Genomic DNA, 25,056 nt, shown 5'->3' on the forward strand with positions numbered 1-25,056 from the left:
TTTGGTTGGTTTATGGCAATAGACTTGCCGAAAGTGCTATGCAGTGAGACTGAACCAGGAACCATCTGGCTTGGAAGCAAACTGCTTACCACACAGCCACCAAGCCTATAAGCCATTATTTTCTTAAAGTTACAATTCAATTTTCTTCTCTTATTTCTCCACTTCCTCTTTCTTTCCCCCCCAGTCCTGCTCTCTCTCTCTTTCTCTTGATTTCACTCTGTCTTCTTAAATGTATACCTCGTTTTTTACTCTTTTATATATATATATATTTATATATATATAGCTTGTTCAACTAACATCTATATACGTTTGCATCTTAGTATTTATAAATTCTATTTTGACCAATATTTTCTTGACCACATCAGCCTGTAAATTTCATATAAAGATATCAGTTGCTTTAAATGAGGTAACGGGGAAACTTGGAGTAAACAAAGGTAAAAATTTGTTTCATTTGTTGTTGTTATTGTTATCATCATCATCATCATTATTATTATTATTAACTAGATACTGAATAACTTTTTCTTGTTTGTATGTGTGTGCTTATAAACATGCACATACATATGCACATGTTTATGTATATGTGCATGTATATATATATATATATATATATATATATATATATATTACATATGTGTTGGAATAATGTGAAAACCTGTACTGTATTGTATTGTTGTAATAAGATAGAGTACTGCACTGTTGAGCTGTGCTATGTGTATAGCAACAGCTAATAGTTCAAATGTGTGGTTAAGTAGTTAAGAGGTAGACAAGGTTGCACACAGAATGTGGCAGCATTCACATTTACACCAATGCTCAGACATGCATCAATACAGAAAAAAAAAAAAAGAAAAACTTCCATACTGGCAGACAAACAATATTATAAAACACTCTCATTAGTGAGTGTTGCTCAAGTCAAGTACAAGGCAGAGCTTGGCTATGACACTTCACTCGAGTGACTGTCTAAGCTTGTTGCTATAGAAACGTGGTTCGGATTACATGAAGCTGACGACTGTGTGCCAAGAGAAAGCGTTAGTCCAGAAGATGAAGTGGCAGTGGTAGCTATGGTAAAAGATGGTGACTGTGTGGATGATGGAGGTGAGGTAGTGGTGATGTGTGTACCAGCTTCACTGACTGATGAGGAATTCCGTTCAGTGTGACTGGCAGCAAGCACCAGGTTTGTCCCTGTGCTCATGTTCAGTGGGGTACTTACAGTTAGTGTTGGGATTGATGTTACTAGTGACGTCATTGCTGTACTAGTATTAACAACAGCATTGTTGGGAGTAGTTGTAATAGTGGTGTTATTGGTATTAGTCACATATTCTCTGCCTGTAGTAGTGGTAGTAGCAGTTGTAGTAGTTGTAGTGGTGCGACCATTGGCTGCTGCTGTCACATTAGAGAGTACACTATTCATAATTTGGGCAGAGGTCATGGGTGGTTGGACTGCACTGACAATGTTATGGTCAGCATTTGTTATATTGTGCACGATTTGCAGTTGCGGCCCAGACAGTGAGCTGGGTGGATTTATCCTCTTCTCTTTTTGACGCCGATTGCAGAACCAGACACGAACAACTTCCTTCTCCATTGTGAGGTTGTCAGCCAGCATTGAGATCTCTTCCGAAGATGGTTTGGGGTTCTGGATAAAACTCTTCTCCAATGCTACACGAATTGATGACTCTATGCTGGTCCGCTTCTTGCGCCGGCGACCAATGGATTCTGCCGTAACAGGAGAACCCGGAACAGAAGAAGGATTTGAGGATATAGAATCAGCATCTGCTAACCATTTCTGCAGAAGGGGCTTTAGTTTACACATATTTTTAAAACTGAGGTTAAGAGCTTCAAAACGGGATATTGTAGTTTGGCTAAAATCATGTCCATATAATTTGCCCATGGCTAAACCAACATCACCTTGCGTGAAACCTAAAAGAAAAAGTTTAACTGAATGAGATTTGAAGAAAAAATATCAACTTTAAAATCAGTTCACATAGAATGACTTGCTACACACACACACACACACACACACGCAAAGGAAAATACACAAATAGAAGACTTCAAACAGAATTTTAAAATCTATATTAGTGGCAAATTGACCTCAATACTTTTCATTTTCTTTTTTAAATCTAGTACTTATTCAACAATGGACTTATGCAGAGTTTCCATCAACAAAACTCACTCATAATACATTAGTTGGTCTGGAGCTAAAGTAAAAGACACATGTCTAAGGTGCTGCACAGTGGGACTGAACTTGAAGCCACATGGTCAAAAAGCAAGCTTCTTAATCCCACAGCCATACCTGCACTTATGAGAATCAATACACTTTATCTACATTAATTATTCTGAGTCTTCTACATGTTTTTTGGGGTTTTTTTTTTAATAGATAGCGAGAATCAATCTGAGAAATTATACCAGGAAAAATTAAAATATATACTTCTGGATGTCCAAAGAATCAAAGTATATGTTGATATAAATTTGGGTCCCCTCCTCCTCCTCCTCTGGGGGTCAAAGAATGTAGCATTGGTAAGTTAGAGAAGTACTTTTCCTAGCTAATGTTGCTTAAAGTTGTACAGGATGATGTTAGTGAAATCTAATGGCAATCCTTGACTGGATTATCATCATCATAATCATTATTTTAATGTCCATTTTTCCATGCTTGTATGGGTTGGATGGAGTTTATTGATGCAGATTTTCTCTGGCCAGATGCTCTTCCTGTTGTAACTCTCACCTATTTCCAAGCAAGGTAATATTTCCCTATGCCCAGGTATGTTCTTGTGGAATACTGGAAATGAATGAAATTGCTTGTATGACAGTGACATTCATTTTATAACTATCACACAATATCAAGCTAAGGAGACACAAACACTCATATGTAAGCACATATGTAAAGAAAGAAAGATAGATAGACAGACAGACAGACAGACAGATACACACACATACATACACACATGCACACAGCAAGCTTCTTTCAGTTTTCATTTACTGAATTCACACAGAAGGCTTTGTTTGACCTGGGGCTATAGTAGAAGTTACTTGCTCAAGGTGCCATGCAGTGGGACTGAACCTGGAACCATGTGATTCCACTAAGTAAGCAGCAGTTAGAGTTTGTGTAACAAAAATTAAAACACAAGCTAAAGAGGACTGTTAATTGATATTCTTCCCAGAAAATAATTAAGAAACAACAGAAATGTGAGATAATATTTGGAAAGTATAAAGATGAGTCCTCCACAAAACTCCATCAAAATGTTAACAAGCAGTCACATACTTACCAAGTTCTATTCGTCGACGTTTGAATGTCTTTGCAAATTGCTCCAGTTCTTCTAAGTCGATGCTTTCTTCAGCCTACAAGATTAAAAGGAATAAAAAGAAAAATGTAACTGGATCCTTACATGTCTGGCAACTGGATTAGTGTTGGTGACCAAGTCAATAAAATCTTTAAATACTTTTTATTATATAATGCTCTAACAGAATTACATACAAAGGAAAATATAATAGCATATGTATTTTTAAATTGTTACAAAGGCTCTTCTAGGATATAGCTATTATAACTGGATTGTCATGGCAAAACTCTGGAAAACTAAAACAAATCTTTCAGCAAGAATCCAATAAGGGTATACATTCATTATATTAAGCAATACTTGAACCAACTGCTAAGAATATGAAATAAACTTCATGAGTATTCATTGATCAAGAACATTTTTAAAAATATCTATTAGCAACAAAGCGAGTATTGATTTCAACCAAGAGGTAAAATTTATCCCCACTTAAACATGGATGTTTTGATAGAACAAACTATACTGCAGTAGATACCATGAGAGAAACTCTCATAAACAAGAGTGCATTTTGCACCAAAAGCCAATATGAGAGTCTCTCTCATTGTAACTTCCACAGTATAGTTTGTTCTAACAGTACATCCACATTTAACTGAGGATAAATAAGAACATTTAAGTTTTCACATTGCTGTACAATTTTAGGTCTAAACAATGGATTGTTCTTATAACATTGGAAGTAATTTCTGGATTCATAATTTTGACAGGTCACGACCAGGATATGAATATCTGAATTGATCCCAGTACAATTTAACTCATTCTCCTTCCACCAACCCAGGAAATAAAAGTTAGTTTCAGCAGGATTTTAACTCAAAATGTAAAGCAACATTAGTATAAATGCAGCACTCTGTTTTGGTTACTCAAACACCTTCATACATGTCTTGAATAATAATGGTTTCAAATTTTGGCACAGGGTCAGCAGTTTTTAGGGGAAGGAGAAGTCAATTACATCAACTCCAGTTCATGACTGGAACTTATTTTACTGAACCTAAAAGGAGGAAAGGCAAAGTCAACTTTGGAAGAATTTGAACCCCAATGTTAGAAATCAACAATTTGCCATTATTTAATGAAGATAATTACCTGGATTGAAAGGGGGACTTGTGATGGTGACGGGGAAGACACTAAGATTGATGAGGTCAAATTTGTAGTGTTAGTTCCAGTTGAACCAGCTGACATTGCACTAACAGTAGCAGTAGACGGTGATGTGGCAGTTGTGATGGAAGGAACTGATTGGGTACTAATTGTCTGTGATGCTGTTGTTAATTGAACTGCTGTACTACTACTCACTACCTGTCCTCCACTTTGGCCAACTATATTCACTGCTGGTTGTGTTACAACTGATGCTGCTGCAGCTACTGCTGCAGCTGCTTGTTGCTGTTGTTGCTGTTGCTGTTGGGCTGCAGCAAGAGCAGTTGCTGTCATCATTGAAATTCCCTGAAGAGAGAAAAAAAAAAGCAAAAGATAAATGCTGAAGGAATGAAAAGAAAACTATGTTGTTCTTGTATGTACTTAACACTGGATCCAGAAGACCTATATAAGTATATAAATAAATATATGCACACACATCATCATCATCATCATCTAACGTCCATTGTCCATGTTGGCACGAGTTGGATGGTGTGACCAGAGCTGGCAAGCCGGGAAGCCACACTAGACTCCAGTCTGATTTGGCATAGGTTTCTATAGCTGGATGCCCTTCCTAACACCAACCACTTTACAGAGTGTGCTGGGTGCTTTTACATGGCAGTGCATGGGCACTTTTATGTTGCAGCACACAGGCACTTTTACGTGACACCCCGTGAGTACTTTTACATGGCACTGCCACAAGTGCTTTACACCACTAGAAGGATCAGTCTTAACACTGCTGTCGCAGATTATGGGTCTTATGTATTTAATAATGAGGCCAATTGAGTAAATAGAACCATAAACACACCTGTAATGCATATCAGAAACAGCTGTATGTCAAAAATGCACAAATAAAGAAATAAGTATAGACCATTATCTATGCCTTTTCTTGTATATGTAAAACATGTTGTGTTGGTGTCCATTGCACTTCCCTATTATAAATCCCATCTGATGATTTGTGATATATCACAGCGTATTATATGGCAGACCAAAATCTATAATACCAAGTATTGATCAATACAGCTTAACCCACTCCACAAAGAACCTTCTCACTTCATGTAATATACACTATATGAAAACTTTCCTGGATAAGTTAACAGAAGTAGTCAAATGTATGCAAAGGAAAGCTTTCTTCTGCGACTCAGATTATGGATCATAGACTCAAATCATAGACACACCTGTCTACTACTACAATGTATAGACACTTAATTGCCGACAAGAATCAAGGACTTCTAAGATATGATAGCCCACATAAATTTCCATAAGTAAACCAATACCTTCAAAAACAAACTTGAATCTGTTACTTAAAATTTTAAGAAATTTTTTAAAAAAAGTGTAATGATGCTTGAAACATTAACCAACACCTAAATAAAAGCATTAATCAAAAGTATGGAAAAAGGTTAAGCACAGATTTGCAATAATAAAAATACTGAACCAAAAATATAGCTTATAACCTTAAATTAGACAACTGATTAGAATGTTTAGCTAAATACAAATGTACATCACACTCAAGAGCCATACAGTGAATTTTGTTTCCAATAATTAATCCCACAAAAGCCAAGGTCAGGTTAATTATTAAGAAAATCTCATGTAATAATTAAAATGAAATGTAAGAAGTTAACCAACCTCCAGTACAGAAATATCAGTACTGGAGTCCTAAGCAGGTTTAATAATAATAATAATAATAATTAAAATGACACCAAGTTTACATAATGTTATATTGTCAAATCTTATCCCCTAATCTTGAAACCTCTATTCATCAACACTCTAGTTTTCATTAAGATACACGGATGATAATGATTTCAATATCATCATGTATACAGGGAAAAAAAAACCTACTCTTCAACAAACATTCTGCTTCAGTTAAAATAATCAAACTTCCACAAGTTCATTCAATATCAGTATTAAGTAGTTTAATAGAGACATTTTATCCTATTCACTACAATAAAAATGATATGTTGGTTATATGGCAGAAGCTAAAGGACATGTGTCTGATGCAATTAGGAAATACCATCTATATTCTGGTCTGAAAAATAGCTATTACCACTTACTTAAATACTGTAAATTTCTTCGATATTATTGCCAATCTAATCACAGACGATGGAAATCTGTGTAGCATGTGTAAACACTATGTAAGTATGGTGGGAAGAAAATTCAAACAATACTTTGCACTTCTTCCTTCAGCAGTATAGAGATGAGAGGGGCAACAAAATTATCCAATTTGAAAGAACATGCAACTGGATTCAACATCAAGTCGATGATCCTCAAACTATGATAGTCACAAAAAAATGTTATAAATGAAAACGATCTCATACTCAAAGAAACTCAATGATTCTAGATTATGAAAATGTCAGCTTAGCGGTTTTTCGCAAAAGTGTCACCACTCCGATAAATATTCGTTGAAAAACTGAAAGATTATACTACCAATTACTTGAAAGGATTAATACATAACTATTTATCATGTTCGATTAGGCTTTATTCTCTCCTTGCTTTTCATCCTCTATCAGATACTCCTTGCTTACACTTAAGCAGCTGTTATTTACATGTACTCCGCTGGTAAATTTCTATGATATACAGCAATAAATTCTTTAATACTTTCATAACTTCAACCAATTAACTGTTCTATACTCATTACCCGATAACAAGTAGTTTAACATTCCCCTCTACCACTAATCTAGTCACATGTAGTATGTCCGTTATGCCCGTCGGTTAAACCAACCCAAGAGAAATAACTCCCCCCTAACAATCAAGATTGGTATAGAATGAGTTATGCCCCTTTTGATTTTTTTTTATTTATTTAACCATACATTGCTGAAAACTCTGATCAAGATCGAAAATTATAATTTGTAGACTAGAAACTTCGAATAAAACCATATAATCACTAATATCATTTTGTGTGTGTGTGTGTATTACTGAAGCTGAAAAACCACAAACTGTGATAATTTTATGTAACCGATCATCAGACAGCCATGAATATTTTATGTATATAGCTAGTTTTAAAATCTCTAAATGAGATTTAAATCATAACATTACTGAACAGTAAAGTCTAATTGCCAACATAAGGTGGCAGTTCTACGCAGAACTATGTTATTATCTTTTAACCCCAGGAAAACAACTTTCCCAGCTAGTCATTAACACACAACCTGTGTTTGATATATTACTCACAATATATCAGACACAGGTTGTGTGTCAATAAACCACCTGAGAAAGATGTTTTCCTGGGGTTAAAAGGTAATAACAGTCCTGCGTGGAACTGCCACCTTATGTTGGCAAATAAGAGAAGACCTGGCAGGCCAAGTGAGACCATAACCTGTGGCCTATGCCGGTGGTGTAACCAGCCCATTTAGGTGTACCTTTCTTTCATTGGATACTAAACTATGCTTGTGAAGACTTGTTAGCTCTAGTTGCGAGGTAATATTTTTCTGAGCTACAGGCATAGTTGTGTGGTTAAGAAGCTCACTGTGCAACCATGCACTTTGAGGTTCAGTCCCACTGTGGGGTGCCTTAAGTATTTTGTATTATAACTTGCAAGCTAACCAATGCCTTGTGAGTGAATTTGGTAGACAGAAACTCTGTGTGCAAGTACTGGGGTTGATTTGTTTGACTAAACCCATCAAAGCTGTGCCCCCAACATGACTGCAGTCCAATGTCTGAAACAAGTAAAAAATAAAAGATAAGAACGTAAAAGTTCTGATAAGGTTACCGAATTCTGTAAAATGAATTGTGGTTGTAAGCTTGAAGGTAGTTGGGCAGGGTTGACCAGAACGAACTGCTGCATTCCTTGGTATGGAGTTGCTTGCTGTGGAGGAGTAGTAGTCACAACCTGAGGTGCTGTGGAAGCTGTAGAATACGTAACTTGTGTTTGAGCTTTAGGTACAATTGGAGAAGTTTGTACTGTGGCTGCTTGCACACGTTGTGGCTGAGGCTGCTGTGTAATCTGGTCAACAGAAAATGTAAACAGTTATGTAAATGAAGAAGGAGTGTATGAAATATCTTCAAGTAATATTTAATATTGGTTTCAAATTTTGGCACAACACCAGCAATTTTTGGGGGCAGGGGTAAGTCGATTACATTGACTCCAGTGCTCAACTGGTGCTTATTTTATCAACCCTGAAAAGGATGAAAAGCAAAGTTGATCTTGGCAGAATTTGAACTCAGAACATAATGACAAACAAAATGCTGCTTTAGTAACATTGAATATTGATTTCAAATTTTGGCAGGAGGCTAGCAATTTCAGGGGAGAGGATAAGTCAATTACATCAACTGGTACTTATTTCATCAACCCAGGAAGGATGCAAGGTAAAGTCGACCTCAGCAGAATTTGAACTCAGAATGTAAAGACAAATGAAATACTGCTAAACATTTTGTCCAGCGTGCTTACATTTCTGCTAGCTTACCACCTTAGTAAAATTAAATATTAAAGAGATTAAGTTAGCCAATACATTGAAATGTTGAAACACTGAGAAAAAATTAATAAAAAAAGTTTTTAAATTACTTGATAGCCTAATTAGACTAAGATATTAATCACATAACACAACACCTAAATGGTGCCCTTAGATCACCATTTGAGAGTTGAAGTAATTGATGATGATGATGATGATGTGACTCTAGCATCATATCATCATCGTTTTTAACATCCACTTCACATGCTTGCAGATGCCCTTTCTGTCACCAACCCTTAAAATGATAATTTACGTAGCATGATAATTGTGAATCATCACACTGCCCCAACACAAGAACACACACACACACACACACACACACACACACACACACGCACACACAGCAGAGTGGACTGGTGAAGAATATTGCTGTTGACTACAAATAACCAAAGAGCCAATCACAGAACAACTGCATTTCAGGGAGAAGGAAGTGTTCATATATTTTGGTGCAAAACAATTATGGTAGAAGCACCATGTCCAAGATTTCACCTGGTGCTTTGAAACTGAGAAGCAAGTGGCTGTAAAATAAGCCTTCTTAACTGAATATGCATACCTTTTGGTTACTTGAAATCAAACAGCTCAAGGAGTCATTAACTCATTACTTCTTTGCTTAGTATATATACTCAAATATTCTGATTACAGCCTTAAAAAAAAAACTTTGAACATCTTTAAAATATGATTTAAACATACATTCATGCTCAGTTTTTTTTTGGGGGGGGGGGGGTTCTTACCTTGACTTCATTCTTGTTCATTTAAATAAAATTTTAATCTAAGCTTAAATCTCACTTTCAGTTTGATTTTTTTTATTTTTAAATACATTCATTTTAATAAAACTCCAGTTTATGAAAATATCTTAGTTTTCCTAATTTGTAATTTCAAAATTTATAATTTCAGAGATTGAAATAAAAAAAAAAATTACAAAAATAGAAAAACTGAACTGAATTAACCTGACATGCTTGCGTAACCACGGTAGCCACTGTCGGAGATTGTTGCTGTTGTTGCTGCTGTTGTTGTTGTTGCTGCTGTTGCTGTTGTAATAAGGCTGCCTGTACAACATTGGCTGCTGCCTGATGTTGCTGCTGAAGTTGCTGTTGATGTTGAAGTTGTTGCTGAAGTTGTTGATGAAGTTGCTGAAGATCATGAGTTGAGAGGGAAAGTCCAGAGGACAGATTAGCAGAAATGGGGATCTGGCAAACAAATTAAATAGTTAAGAGTTAAATAATAATAATAATGGTAATAATAATAATAATAATAATAAGTTAGAAGGTAGACAAAACACAAACACCTTCAGGTAGATGGCCCTGCTCGATTTGTAGAAAAGGTGTAGGTAGAAACTCTATAAGATGCACCCAGTGCAAACTATAGACACATAAGAGGTGCAGCAATATCAAAGGAAGGCTAAGTAGCAAGATAGTTTTTGTATGTAGCAGATGTTCAGGAGCTATAAACACTGTAAATATGCAGAAAACAATTTGTATCACATTCCAGGGACAAAAACTAGAAGTGGTTGACAGCTTCCGCTATCTAGGTGACCAAGTTAGTAGTGGGGGAGGGTACGCTGAAAGTGTAGCTGCTAGAATAAGAATAGCCTGGGCAAAGTTCAGAGAGCTCTTACCTCTGCTGGTGACAAAGGGTCTCTCTCTCAGAGTAAAAGGCAGACTGTATGACGCATGTGTACAAACAGCCATGCTTCATGGCAGTGAAACATGGGCTGTGACTGCTGAGGACATGCGTAGGCTCGTAAGGAATGAAGCCAGTATGTTCCAATGGATGTGTAATGTCAGTGTGCATACTAGACAGAGTATTAGTACCTTGAGAGAAAAGTTGAACTTATGAAGCATCAGTTGTGGTGTGCAAGAGAGACGATTGCGCTGGTATGGTCATGTAGCGAGAATGGATGAGGATAGCTGTGTGAAAAAGTGCCACACCCTAGCGGTTGAGGGAACCTGTGGAAGAGTGAGGCCCAGGAAGACCTGGGATGAGGTGGTGAGGCACAACCTTCAAACACTGGGCCTCACCGAGGCGATGACTTCTGACCGAGACCTCTGGAAATATGCTGTGCGTGAGAAGAAAATTATCAGACCACCTGATGTATTACATGGCTCTGAAGAGCAAGTTAGACTCTGGAGAACAGTTTCAGGTATGTTATGTGTATGAAGATCACAAGGAGAGCTCATTAAAAATTGTAGTAACTTTGAAGGTTTTTAAGTAAATGAATGCTATTCAAGGCAAGAAAGCATGATGTAGAACATTGTTTCCTTGATATGTGTAGTGACTGCATCAATGTGAGATAGACAAAGAGACAGAAACACACACACACACACACACACACACACACGTGTGCTGTTCTATTCTTTGATCTGTTTAAATATCTCTGTATTTCCCAAATCATCATCCAATCAACAAATTAATTTAAAATCAACACCAGTTCATTAGTCAATATATAGAGTTAGAAGAGTTTGAAAAGTGGTGCCAGTCCTTCCAAGCTCTCTGATATCAACTACAGTAGAAGAAGAAAAAAAGACAATGTCTTACCACAGTTTGCTGGCCAAACTGTCCTTGGATGATATAACCAGTGGGAGGCATGGAAATGGATTGAGGAATGATATGATGTATTGTTTGGGCACTGGGTGTTGTAACTGCTGTTGTAACACACCCTGTTTGTTGAACTGTTGCTGCTGTTGTGGTCATTGGATGACCATCAGTAACCTGAAGGATAAAAGAAAAAAACCCTGTATAATATATAAATTTATCAGAAAACATTATGGTGATGGTGGTGGTGGCGATGGTGACCAGTCTTTTTTTAAAGTGTATATATATATATATATATATATATATAATCATCATCATCATCATTTAACATCCGCTTTTCATGTTGGCATGGGTTCGACAGTTTGACCAGAGCTGGTAAGGCCAGGAACCACACCAAGCTCCATAGTTTGTTCCGATATGATTTCTACAGTTGGATGCCCTTCCTGATAACAACCACTCAGCAGAGTACTGGGTGCTTTTAATGTGGTAAATAGTCGCCATTTTATATCTTTAATTTCGTGCAGGTGCATTGTTTGTTTTTGATTTTGTTGACTACAAAGTATAGTAGGGTCAGTTGGGCACTGTCTGTGAGAAAAACAGCATCATGACACAATTCCTTCTGCCAGAAATTTGGAAATGACATGCTGTACTGCTTGGCATTTGCACCAGAAGCTCCAATATGAACATTTCAGAATGTTTGAGTGTCAATTTGGGGACATGTACTGAGAGGGATAAAAATCAAACATTCAGTCAACATTATGGTGCTTGGAGTGATCACTGGTGATGGCAACATTATGCCTTCATTCATCTTCCCACATGGCCTCAGACTCAACATGGAGGCCTACATCAAAAATGTCTGATGAAGCATTAAAATCAACTGAAACTAGTCACATTAATTACTTTTTATAACTATAGAAAGAGAAACCTGTAGTTTAAGTACAGCGCCTAATTTTTAAAGCAAAGACTAAATTAATGTCTTCCTAAATGCACTAAGTCTGGAAAAAAACTAAATGGTCGGGACTGCAACACTTTTGATGATAAATCTGTTCAACCAAAGCTGATTCTGAGCTAAACAACAACATCATCAATTAGAAAACAAATATAAATTTGAAAGAAAAATGAGTAACAGTTAGTTTAAGCTCACCAAATTTAGCGGTTTCACATCTTCTTCAAGGTCACCAAAAGTTAACATGTTTTCTTGTCCATGAGTTGTTTCCCCATTGATAGAACCTACAAATTGATAAAAAAAATACACTAATAACACACCATGAAATAATCTCAATATTATACTTCTGCAGATTATGCGAGTGGGGTGCCGAAAAGTTCCTGACTTTGAGTAAAAGAAAATATGGGAGGATCAGTTAATTATGACTTTATTGAATATACTCCTTTCTCAAATTCACACACCTATTGCAACCATCCTTCAGTTTTTCTAAGCCTTGTAAAAGAACTGGGAAGGTTGGGACTCCAAGCAGGCCTTTCATGATAACCTTAAAGCCAGGAACTTTTCAGCACTCCCTTGTACATGACAGCTGATGGTAGAATCGATAAAACATCAGGTAAAAATAAAAGAGCATAAATGAGCATAAATGAGCATAAAAGAGCATAAATAAAATGAAAGAAATGAAGGGTGAGTGAACTCCACAAGCTGCAGCAAAGACATCATCATCATCTGTCAATTGTAAATAATGTACATAATTCCTCATCTCTTAAATAACTGAAATGAAGCAATTGTTTAAGCAACAATGAAAAGAAAGAGAGAAGATATTAAAGCTAGTATAACTGGAAGATCTTCAGTAAGTTTAAAGCATGTATTGATATATGTTTTGTAACATTATGGAACAATGGAAAAAGCTTTATTTTGGATAACTTTGCTTTATGACAAGTAGCAATAAGAATTTTAAGTGAAATCAACTTTATAAATCAAACATCTAAACAACTACAGCCTGGACTTTTGGGAATAAGGGATGGGGTCAAAGATTTTTTAAAAAATCAAAGCTTTCACCTTAATATAATATCAAAAAGCATGCAAGAAGTTAATAAAAAAAACAGCACAGTAACTTGTATAAAAATTAGCTAAAACATTACAATTTTATTCATCAAAACAAGTATTTAATGCTGATGAAAACAGTCTGTTCTGAAAGAGAACTTTTATATCAAGAAAAGAAAAATTGTTAGTGAATTGAAAGCATCTAAATATTGAATCACATTATTATTATGCTGTATTGCATTAAATTACTGTTTTCAAACTAAGTTACCAGACATAGTGACAAATATTAACAACAATGGTTCTTGTACAAGTCTAAACATTATTGTAGACATAGGCACTTACACATACACATAAAATAATTGTATTTTTAGAAATACTACAAAAACTTCTATTTTTTTCTTTTGCTTTTTTTTATTCCTATTATTATTCAAATCTGTGTGCCTCAATTTACATATTTTCAGTCTGCATGATGATTCTCAGAAGCAAATACATGAGTAAAGCAAAGGACAACTATATATGTACCACCAGTTGCCACTCCAAAACAATCAACAAAAGTAATACAGTATATCTAGCCAATTAGAATCTTATAAATACAATAAGTAGGAGTGGCTTAGAAGATTAGGGTAATAAATAATGTTAAGTTGATGTACTGTTAGGAAAACATCTAGAGTGACCATTGAAACAAAGCGTCTAGTTAGTTTCATAAGATCTATACCAACATCAGAGTCACTAACACTGATAGGTCAAGAAACTGTTGAAATTTATGGTGTACCTATATCTGAGAAGAATGATAAAAATTCAGATACCAGCAGTAGCAAGTACCACTATATTCTCAGAATTGCCATTAATAGGAGGAAGAAAGAAAAGAGAAATCTAAAAAAGAGAAAAAAACCTATATGGAAACTGGAGTTGGAAAGCCATAGGGTTATAGAACATAATTATAGGTAAACATCACACAATGAAAATGTGAGGAAAAAGAAAAAAACATATAGAGCCAGACATACAAAAATATGTTCTTGCAAAGTGTGGAAATATAATATAAAGTGAAAAAAACAACAAACAAAGAAGTGTACAATGTAGCTTAATACACCAAAGAAAATCTTGTGTTTTGGATGGGTGATACCTTCATCAATGAGAAGAAAAAGGAATTGAGAGGCAGGAAAAGAGAGAAAGGATGTCTGTTCACATGGCAAGTCACAAGTAGAATGAGAGAGAAGTAGAACGGGATGACTAGAAGCGGAGGCACAATCTAGATTACAATGAGATTAAACAGAGAAAGAGAGCAGGAGAGAGAAAGAGGGGAGAGAGAGAGAGAGGCTAGAGAGAGAGAGGGAGGGAAGGAAGGAGAGAATAAGTAGGAAAACTGAGAGGGAAGGAGAAAAAGTGAAAAAAGAAGAGTAAAAGGAGAATAATGAAGAGAGGAAAAAAATGAGAGCGAAGTTCATGATACCAGGTTTTTGTTTGTGTGTGTGTGCATGAAGGATATGTATGTGGTAAACGAAGAGTACCTATGTGCAATGTATTCATGTAGTGTTATGGGGTAGAACTCTAGTTCATTACCAGTACTTATATTATTGGCACTGGTAAGATGAAAGACAAAGACAATCCTGGCAAGACTGGAACTATACATATATTTTAAGAGAAAAGATACAAAATTATGTCATTCATGCGTTATCTATGGGCATTAGCCAAAATATTAAAACCATCACTTTAAATATAATAGGTTTGCTGGTCAATTTCAGCAGATGAGAAATATATTTCCCTGGAATAATATGTCAAGAGGATGTGGATATGTATTTCAGACTAGATGAACTGAGGTATGTATAATTAAGTGCACTGCTTCAATATGCAACAAAATACCTGTAGTAGATTTGAACTCAAGATCTGCATGCTTATAGTTCACTCAGCAATTATACCTCTGCAACATTTATTTTTCCAAGAGACTATACTTGATATTACATAATATTTTGTAACAAATGATTTAGATCAACAAATCCTCTTGCACTCACAATTTTCAGACATTGGTCTATCTAGATTCTATACCTCTTTTATTACAACTTCATTTGGCAGAAATACTTAACTTAGGGGTGCTCTGCTGTTTAACACATTCATAAGTAATGCCTGTCTTTGTGAGTTTCTTTTATCCACACTCAGACCAAATATGTGAAGTCCATTTTAGCAAGATAAAACTCTAAAGAAAAAGGACTTCAAGATGTAAATATGTGTAATGGCATTTCATGTATAATTCTGGAAAAGGATTGGTAAGAAAGAAAAAATCAAATCAGCAATTACAAAGTTCTGCAGCTGAAGAATCTACTGTCCTCCTATCTTTGATTTCATTTTCCAGGATTGAGACTCTTGGTTTCAGGGAGTTTTTTTTCCCTCTTCTCACAGTAAAAATATAATGAAAAATAATTATGGTATAAGTTTTCTATCTACATCAAATAATTCTTCATCATATCTCTTAAATCACAAGTAAAACATATACAAATGATTTTTTAAAAATATTTCATAGTCAGTAATAAAGCAATGGATCTGCTGTTAGTGTCATGCTGTGATCAGTACCTTTACAAGAGGAATGATTGCACAACATGTATGTTTAAACTTACCAGTACACAAAGACCGAACTGCAGCATGTTCAATCTTGATGACTGCAATATAAGCAGAAACAGTAAATTAGATGAACTCACTGGACAAGTGCAGAGTGACCAGAAACAGCTATTAATTATATCAAGAAAAAGTTTCATATCTAATATATCATCCTTATTCTATTATCAATTGGAGATTAGCCCAATAAATCAATGTATGGTAATAAAGATAAGGTATCAAGACAGCACCTTTACTTTCATAATTTATTTTATAAACTATTCTGTATCTTAACTGCATGAGTAGATAAGTGCTCAACTGCTTTGATTATGTTTTGAATTCAACTCATTAGAAAAGGCTTCATGTTATAAATATTTGGCCTCAAATGATCTCAAAATCCTATGCTTGTAGAGGCATCAAACACAAACTGAAAGAGAAGAGGATATGAGATCATGCACCAGCTGGTAGGGTAGCCTCCTGAGGCATCACCAACAGAGACTGGGTCCTTGTAGAAAAGTGCAATAAATGCTAATGTGTTGTGAGATCATGATATAACACTGACATTTTCTGGGTGAAATGCTTTAAAGTGAACTTCAATAAAAAGAAAGTCAGGAAGTGGTAATAAGTTGGGATGTGTATAGAGCCTACAACCTAAAAGCAGTTTATTCACATGCAGTAATACTAAGATGGTCTCAAAGGAACACCATCATTATATATTATAATACATTCCATATCTTAACAAGTCGATGGTATTGGGCTACGAACAAAATGGACATGAGTTCAAATCTGATGAAAGAAAGAATGGTTAACAGTATATGTTTCTGTTCGCTTCTTTCCAGAAATAGATAGCTGATTGTTCTGGGAACATCATTACTAAGCAACAAAATCCTAATGATTCTCCATTAGCATATAAGAAGATTTATTTAATCTAATAGTTCAAGAAAAGAATCTGAACCAGAACAATTCCTTTTCATCTCCATTTTTTTTTTCTTTCTTTTTGGTCAGTAGTGGGTTGTGGTGACATTGACTCAGATGGAGAAAAAGACATTATTTAGTTAATTATGTCACTACACTAAGTTCTAATTCTTCTATGAATTCATTTTTGCCTTATCATTTCTTTACTCCAGGGCCGGAGAACTCCTTACCCACACAAATTTGAAACCATTCACTGACAAAGTTTCTTAAAAACCCAGATGTAAAAAAAAGGTGTAAGCCTAAGGAAAAAACCAAGAATTTGATATAACTTCACATATCTACAAATTTGTAAAATTACAGATTCGTTACTTTACTGAGTACAGTTGCACTGTAACAGGTTCTTATGTAATTGTAGTTTACTCCTGTTAACCATCATTGAGCAGATTTATAATCAAGGAAATTGGAGTCAACACCATCCCATCTTTTTTGTATATAAACAAGGGCAGACTGACAATAAAACAACAACAGTGAAAAGGGATGAAGTAGAATAGCAACGAAGACTTAACAACAGCAGTAAACCAGGACACAGTGGAATATCAACAATGATTCAACCAACTGCTTAAGGTCAAATTGACTTGATTAACTTTGTTGGAAAAAAAAAATTGAGGCCAATCATATGTAATAAGTGTATTGAATAATTTATACTTAATCAATAGCAATGCAGAATACTAAACTGGATCTGACACATTTCTACACAGACCTACTTCACAAAAATCTCTATTACTTTCATAGAATTATTTCTCTAATAGACTCTGATTACATTTCGATAAGAACTAAATTCAAGTATATTTCGTATCCTGATTTAGTGAACAATATTAATACTAATGTAGTAACTGTCAAAAATGATGCAGTTTATTTCTGTCTTTCCAGTAATTCTTAATGTTTCTGCTTCAAACCTTGTTCCATTCTTTTCTTGTGTTTCATTTTATGTACACATCTTATTGTTTGACAGCTGCCTATTTCTCTCTCTCCCTCCTCTATGCCACCAATCCCCCACCTAACTATCTGCCTGTCTAATCTACCTATCTTTATATCTTTTTTATAGGTTTCTTCTCACTCTCTCAGTGCAGTCATTGCTTTCTCATTCCACATTCCTATAGCATGACAAGAGGAAAATCAGCAAACAAAAAAGGAGACATATAACTTGGTATTCTATATATAGAGATTAATATAAGGGTAGTAATTACGAGAACAAACTCTGCTTTTCATTCTTGTAGGACTGATAACATACATATACATATTCAATTATATAAACCCCAATATAGACTTACTATGATAGCCACATGTGGAAAATACATTAATAATATCATTATTAATGGCAAAGTCATTGGAGCATTGGATAAGATGCTCTGTAGTACTTGTTCCAGCTCATTATATTCTCAGCTCAAATTCACCCAACTTTGCATTTCATCCTTCCAGACTCAAAATAATAAAGTACCACATTCAAATAATAAAAATAATAAGTACCAATAAAGTACCAAATATAAAACTGTAATAAAGTACCAGTCCAATAGTACTGAAAAGGCTCTAATTGACTAGCTTCTCCCTGCCAAATTTCTAGCTCTGTACCAATGTTAGAAATAATTATTATTATGTCAGTAACTTTATTATTACTGCATACTTTCAATGCAAAATCAAATGCAGCTCTATATGACTTCAACACATGCAGAGTATTGGTTCGTTTTTCTGGTCTTATTGTATTGAGAATACTTTACGTGCCTGTGGCTTGTGCAGACATGTCAAGCCAAGTGAGACTGTATTCATGGCCAATGCCGGTGTCAAGTCAGTAGAACCCATGCCAGTGACACGTAAAAAACACCCACAACACTCACATAGTGGTTGGTGTCAGGAAGGGCATCCAACTGCAGAAACCTTGCCAAATCAGATTGGAACCTGGTGCAGCTCCCTGGCTTAACAGATTTCAGTCAAACCATCCAACTCATGCCAACATGGAAAAATGGACGTTAAATAATGATGATGATATGTGGTATTTATAGTAGCATTTTTGTATATAGTATATATGTATGAATCCTGCTCTACTCCATATACCCTGTAGTACGTTGTGTATGAATCCTAGGGTTTTGATCATGTATTTTGTCAGTTTTTAATGCACCAAATCACCATTGTTGTAGATGTCTCACTTCCCAGCTATTGCATCTGCTGCTGTTGTATTATTACTGTGGTTTGGGTGATACACTCTCAATCACTAGATCATGGGTTTGATTTTTTGAACCTAGCAGTGCGTTGTGTTCTTGAGCAAAACACTTCATTTCACATTGCTCTGCAATTTATTTCAACATCTGATGTGTGGTACACTTGTGCACCTATACAGGCAACGTCAATTTGATAGAGGGAGCGAGCTAATGTGCAGCACATACATTTGATCACTCTAAACAAAAATTTTGTGCAGGTTGTTCAGCAATCACTGAATTCACATACATCATCTTCAACAGGAGAGTCCATTAGTACTACTACTGCTACTACTTTCAAGTTATACTGTGAGACAGTGTACTGAAACTGAAATAATTACATCATGGAAGAGCTATTATTATTATTATTATTATTATCATTATTATTATTATTAATTTTCATTCCTTATTTTGTATTCACTACTCGCTGTTGTGATCATCCTGAGACACAGGGCATAGGAAATCATGACTAGAATATCAGATTACACATGCAAGGAACAAGCAGACACAGCAAAATGATTCGAATATGTTTAGCAGAGCACAAACATTATAATTAATGGATAATAGAACTTGTAAGGATCACACACACACAAACACACACACACAAATTGCATTTAACAATGTTTCTTTATTTTCTTAGCTCATGTCTCACTGTGGTCGAATTTCACTTTTAGGTCCTTCAGTATCAATAAAATAGTGCCTGTCAAATACTGGCTCTGGTTAAATTGACTGCATCTTTCACCCTATATTCCTAACCTAATGTCAGTCAATGTTACAAATAAGCAGTTGTATTACTCAAAACTGTGCCTTTGAGTTCACTCGTGTCATACTCATCAATAAATTATTCTTCCTAGACTTTACTTTAACTGTAGTTAGGCCTAAAAAAAGTAGAGCAGAATTTAACCCTTAAAAATTCAGATTACTTTGTTAAATGTATTGCTTATTCATTTACATTGTTTTGAATTGACCATGAATGATATTGTAGCTTCGAGATTTTGATGATGTGATTGCTTATTTTTAGAATAACAAAGTAAGATAAGGGGGGAGAGGTTAGATATAACCAGTTTGAGTATAAAATAGGTAGAATATTTTGGCTGGATATGACTGGTTTAAGTGCTAAAGTTTATAAGGTGCATGAGGAATTTTTTTTCCAACCAAGCTCTTCGATCTTCTGTGATGTGATCTTTGCAGTGTGGGGTCACGCATTGTCCTGATGAAACATCACTCCTTTTCGATTCACTAAAGCAGGTCTTTTTTTTTCCTTCAAAGCTTGGTTCAAACACTCTAATTGCTGACAGTAGATTTGAGCATTGATTGTTGCATTAGATGGTAACAATTCAAAGTGAATTATTCCGTTGCAATCCCATCAGATAAAGAGAAGAACCTTTTTCCATGAAGTTCCCTTCTTGGTTGTGGTTGAGCTTTTTCCCTTTTACCAAGCCACTGTTTACAACGTCTAACATTTCGATAGAAGATCCATTTTTCTTCACCAGTCACAAGTCTATCCAGAAAGGGTGAAATGAGTTTGCAAGAATGGAGAGAAGAGCAGATCAACTCGGGACTTGTGGTTGCTTTCGGACAATTCATGAGGCACCCATTTTCCAAGTTTAGGAACCTTTCCAAGTTGTTGAAGATGATGATAAACAGTTGTATGGTTTGAACTAAGCTTTATTGCCAATTCTTCAACTGATAATGCAGGATTTTATTCAAGTAATGCCTCAAGGAGCTTATCATCAAACTCAACTGGACATCCTTTTATCCTTTTCTATCTTCATCTTCAAGACTGAAATCTCCACTTCTGAATTTTGCAAACCATCTTCTGCAAGTTCTTTCATTCAAGCATTCTTTCCCATAAACTGAGTGTATGTTTTGAGTCGCTTCGGCTGCAGAGTTTCCTTTTTTGTACTCATAAAGCATTATGTGCCTCAAATGCTCTTTGGATACTTCCATGTTAGAAAGGGTTTTAATCAAAGAAATTTTAATTCTTACTATTCTGTAAAATGATATTTAATTAGTTTAAATGTACACAAATGCATAAAAATAATTTTTAATTCCATTAGACATTCTATAATACTATTAAATTTCATTCAATTTTAAAAAAGGTAAAATCAGACAGAACTTATGGGATGACCTGATAGAGCAAGACAGACTAGGACTAAACAACAACAGCATATACACTGCAACAGCCATGTAGACAGGAAGTTAGAAACAAAGTGTCAATCTATCTTCTGAACAAACGCTGCATTTCTTCTTAGCAAAGATACCTTATATTCAACAATCTAGTTCACTTCAGTGCAAATAAACACATGGAGAGGTAGATAAAAACAAATGACCAGAAGACTTGGTACTATGACTGAACATTTTCACATGATATGAGCCAATGTAGATTTAACTGTGCTGTACTGCTCAACCATCATCAGCGTACAAAAGTTCCCTAATGAGTGAAGTAAAAACCTTCATTTTGAATTTCAGTCAGGTCAGATTAAAAACATTCCCTGTTGTTTGATATTTTATGTAAATCCCCTCCTCAGAGTTTTGAAAAGCATGTGACAACACGACAGCAAAGTATATTGCAAAGAGGGTGGATGCATCAATGTCTCCTTGCTTTACTCCATTTTCCACAGCAAAAGATTCAGACAGCCTACCACGAAAGTTAACTCTAGCTTTCATATCTTGACGCAAAGCCCTAATCATGTTTACAAATTTTTCTGAGTAACCTATTTTCGTTAGAATTAGCCACTATTTCGATTAATAGTATTGAATGCTTTGCTCAAATCAGCAAAGCAATGGTATAGAGCAAGATTCTGTTCAATGCACTTTTCTTGTAATTGTCTGTGCCCCTGGAGGAATGAAAATCACACTGAGACTCAGACACTATATTTGGAACTATAAAGGTATTTAAGCATTCTAACAAAATGCAAGCAAGTACCTTTCCAACCACAGACAAAAGCGAAATCCCACAAAAATTACCACACAAATCCTTTGGACCTGATTTATACAAGGAGACTAAAATGGCATCAATCCAGTCTTGAGGCACTTTCTCAGTTCTCCTACAGTGACAAATTAATATATCTAAGAGTTCAAACATTTTATCATCCCCATATTTCAAGACTTCTGCACAGATTCCATCAGACCCTGGAGACTTGTTGTTATTCAGCTTATTCACAGTTAAATAAATGTCATTTAGAGTCGATTCAAATGCCATCTCTTCTATAACTGGAAGGTGTTCGATTTTCTTTCTATCATCCTCATGTCAGCAGACGATGGTCCATTCAAAGTGCAGAAAAATGTTCTACCCAGTACTTATGAACAGAAGCGGTGTCAGTCAGAAGCAAACGTCCATTTGCTGTTCTCACAGGAGCTATTGAAGAAGATTTACCTTATGACCAGACTGTCGATTTTTAGGAATTATCAAAAAATCTATTTTTCCACGCACTAGATGACGGTCAGTCCAGCTCTCTGCACCTCACATGGCCCAAGCACTAGAAACATCTTTCATATCGCATGTGTGTATATATATATGTATATATATATATGTGTGTGTGTATATATATATGTGTGTGTGTGTGTGTGTGTGTGTGTAAATATATATATGTATATATGTGTGTGTGAGTGTGTGTGTGTATATATATATATGTGTGTGTGTATATATATGTATATATGTGTGTGTATATATGTGTGTGTATATATGTATATAAATATGTGTATACATATTTGTATATCCATACACACACATATATATATATATATATATATATATATATAAAATATATAGTTTTAGGGAAAATAACCAAGTTTCAAGAACTCATCAATGAAAATTTAATTTTAATTTTTTATAAATTGATTTTAATTGAGTTTTTACCTGTAATTTTGGATTTTGTCCCTAATATTATTATTATTATTATATATATATATATATATATATATATATATATATATATATATATACATATAACATATATACACACACACACATGTATATATATATATATACATTTGGTTCAGGTGTGCAGGAAAGAAAAGTGAGAGACAGGTGAGGGAACAAGAGGCAGGTGTAGTAGTTTGACGCCGGTGCAAAAGTCTTTGTTGTTTATAGCCTACAGTCTTCGACAGAAAGGGATGAGAGGGAAACTGATAGAGAGAGAAAAAATTAACAGTGAGAGGAAAAAAAACATGTCTGGATTAATAGTTCTACATATTGAAAATATATACATATGCATACACTAACCCAGGATTATTAAACGGTGGGGTACTGCACTAAAAGGTACCACCAAATACTTTCAGAGGGTCACTACAATGAACAGCGATTACAAGCTGAGATAATTTAGAGATAAATAATGGCAGCATTTGCAAAACATTAGAAAGGGTGCTACTGTACCAAAAGAGGACAAGGTCCCATTAGGTCATTTCCTCAATCTTCAACAATTTAAATCAAACCAGATACCAAATCTTCCTCAAATTACAATCTACTCTCTTAATTGGCTAATGTAGTCTTAGGTGCACTAAATCTGAAAAAAGGACATCGGGTCAGATCTGATTAGGGAAACAAAAAGCAATATGAGACAAGGATAAAGTCTCTCAATATGGTTAACAGGCCTGCTAGAAATAGCAGTGAAATTTCCCTCAAGTCACATCTAGTTACTATCTTAAGAAAAGAAGGACTAATATAGTGATAGATACAATGTTTGGAGAAAAAAAAAGATGGTATGGAACATCTTTCACAACAGGGCAGCTTGATCAGGGTTGAGAAGCAGCAAACAACAACAAAATAAGCAATTCAAATTTACTTTAGAAAACTTGTTTATTTACCTTACAAAACTCAGTTGTATCAATATTTACACAAGCTATAACTCCTATAAAGGGTCTATAATAACTAACAATACTTTTACTAAAACAAAAATTATAAGTAGAAGGTGTGACTGTGTGGTAAGAAGCTTGCATCCCAACCACATGATCCTGGGTTGCATCTTGTATGGCATCTTGGGCATGTGCCTTTTAGCCTTAGGCCAGCCAAATCCTTCTGAGTGGATTTGGTAAAAAGAAACTGAAAGAAGCCCATCATCTGTGTGTGTGTGTGTGTGTGTGTGTGTGTGTGTGTGTGTGTGTGTGTGTGTGTGTGTGTGTGTGAGTACTTGTTCCCACCATTGCTTGACAACCAGTGTTGGTATGTTTACATCCTCATGACTTAGGAGTTTGGCAAAAAAAACTGACAGAATAAGTACCAAGCTTTAAAAAAGAAAATAAGTACTGGGGGTCGATTAATTCAACTAAAATTCTTCAAGGCGATGCTCCAGCATAGCCACAGTCTAATGACTGGAACAAGTAAAAACAGAAAAACTATTTTCCAAACAAGAAAAATTCAGTATTTGAGTATTACCAGGGAAATTTCTTACACGTTAAAAATTAAAATATCTGAGTGTCCCTATTTGTTAACTCTTTTGTGAGGAAGAACAACAATGATGACCCTTTACAGTGTTTCTGAGGCTAATAAGTGGAAGGGAGATAATCCTCATTCAAAGTCCCAGACCAACAAAATGGATTCTGCTAAAGGTACCTAAAGGCAAAGTGGTGATGTTAAACCAAGTGACATTAAATCTATCACCCCCAAAAGAGTATTGTAATTATGCCATCAAATAACTAAGCAGAGAGGTATGTTAAGGAGACAAAACATTACATAATAACATCTGTACAGTAAACTTAAGCCGGTTGAGAACTCACACTTACATAAACTACATCCTAATTTGGGTTAAGAGAAGGGACAGAGCTCATGATATCAGTAGGCCCATTTCTAATACTGGTGAGAGCGATGTAACTGATGTTAACCACTCTGGGCACCTACAGACCCTTCAATCACACTGCCATTCTTTTCTCTTTGGTCATGATTTCCTTACAGACACTGA

At 35.3% G+C, this 25,056-nt stretch overlaps 1 protein-coding gene across 2 annotated transcripts in view; it reads right to left on the reverse strand.

Moving 5' to 3' along the window:
* Positions 1 to 610: 610 nt before the first annotated feature.
* Positions 611 to 25,056, reverse strand: part of LOC106879804 (uncharacterized) — a 27,294-nt gene continuing 2,848 nt past the window's right edge. The window contains exons 2-9 of one of the 2 annotated variants that reach the window (XM_014929512.3): positions 16,016 to 16,057; positions 12,561 to 12,646; positions 11,420 to 11,593; positions 9,832 to 10,071; positions 8,146 to 8,379; positions 4,398 to 4,751; positions 3,258 to 3,330; positions 611 to 1,914 (exon numbers count right to left, since the gene is read on the reverse strand). In XM_014929512.3, coding sequence (XP_014784998.1) covers positions 932 to 1,914; positions 3,258 to 3,330; positions 4,398 to 4,751; positions 8,146 to 8,379; positions 9,832 to 10,071; positions 11,420 to 11,593; positions 12,561 to 12,646; positions 16,016 to 16,057 — 2,186 coding nt within the window. In that variant the 3' untranslated portion in view covers positions 611 to 931. The remainder of the gene's footprint in view (positions 1,915 to 3,257; positions 3,331 to 4,397; positions 4,752 to 8,145; positions 8,380 to 9,831; positions 10,072 to 11,419; positions 11,594 to 12,560; positions 12,647 to 16,015; positions 16,058 to 25,056) is intronic. The other variant, XM_089338147.1, reaches the window with a different exon arrangement.

Source organism: Octopus bimaculoides, chromosome 20 (assembly GCF_046866305.1).
Source record: "Octopus bimaculoides isolate indiv1 chromosome 20, ASM4686630v1, whole genome shotgun sequence".
Taxonomy (NCBI): Eukaryota; Metazoa; Mollusca; class Cephalopoda; order Octopoda; family Octopodidae; genus Octopus; species Octopus bimaculoides.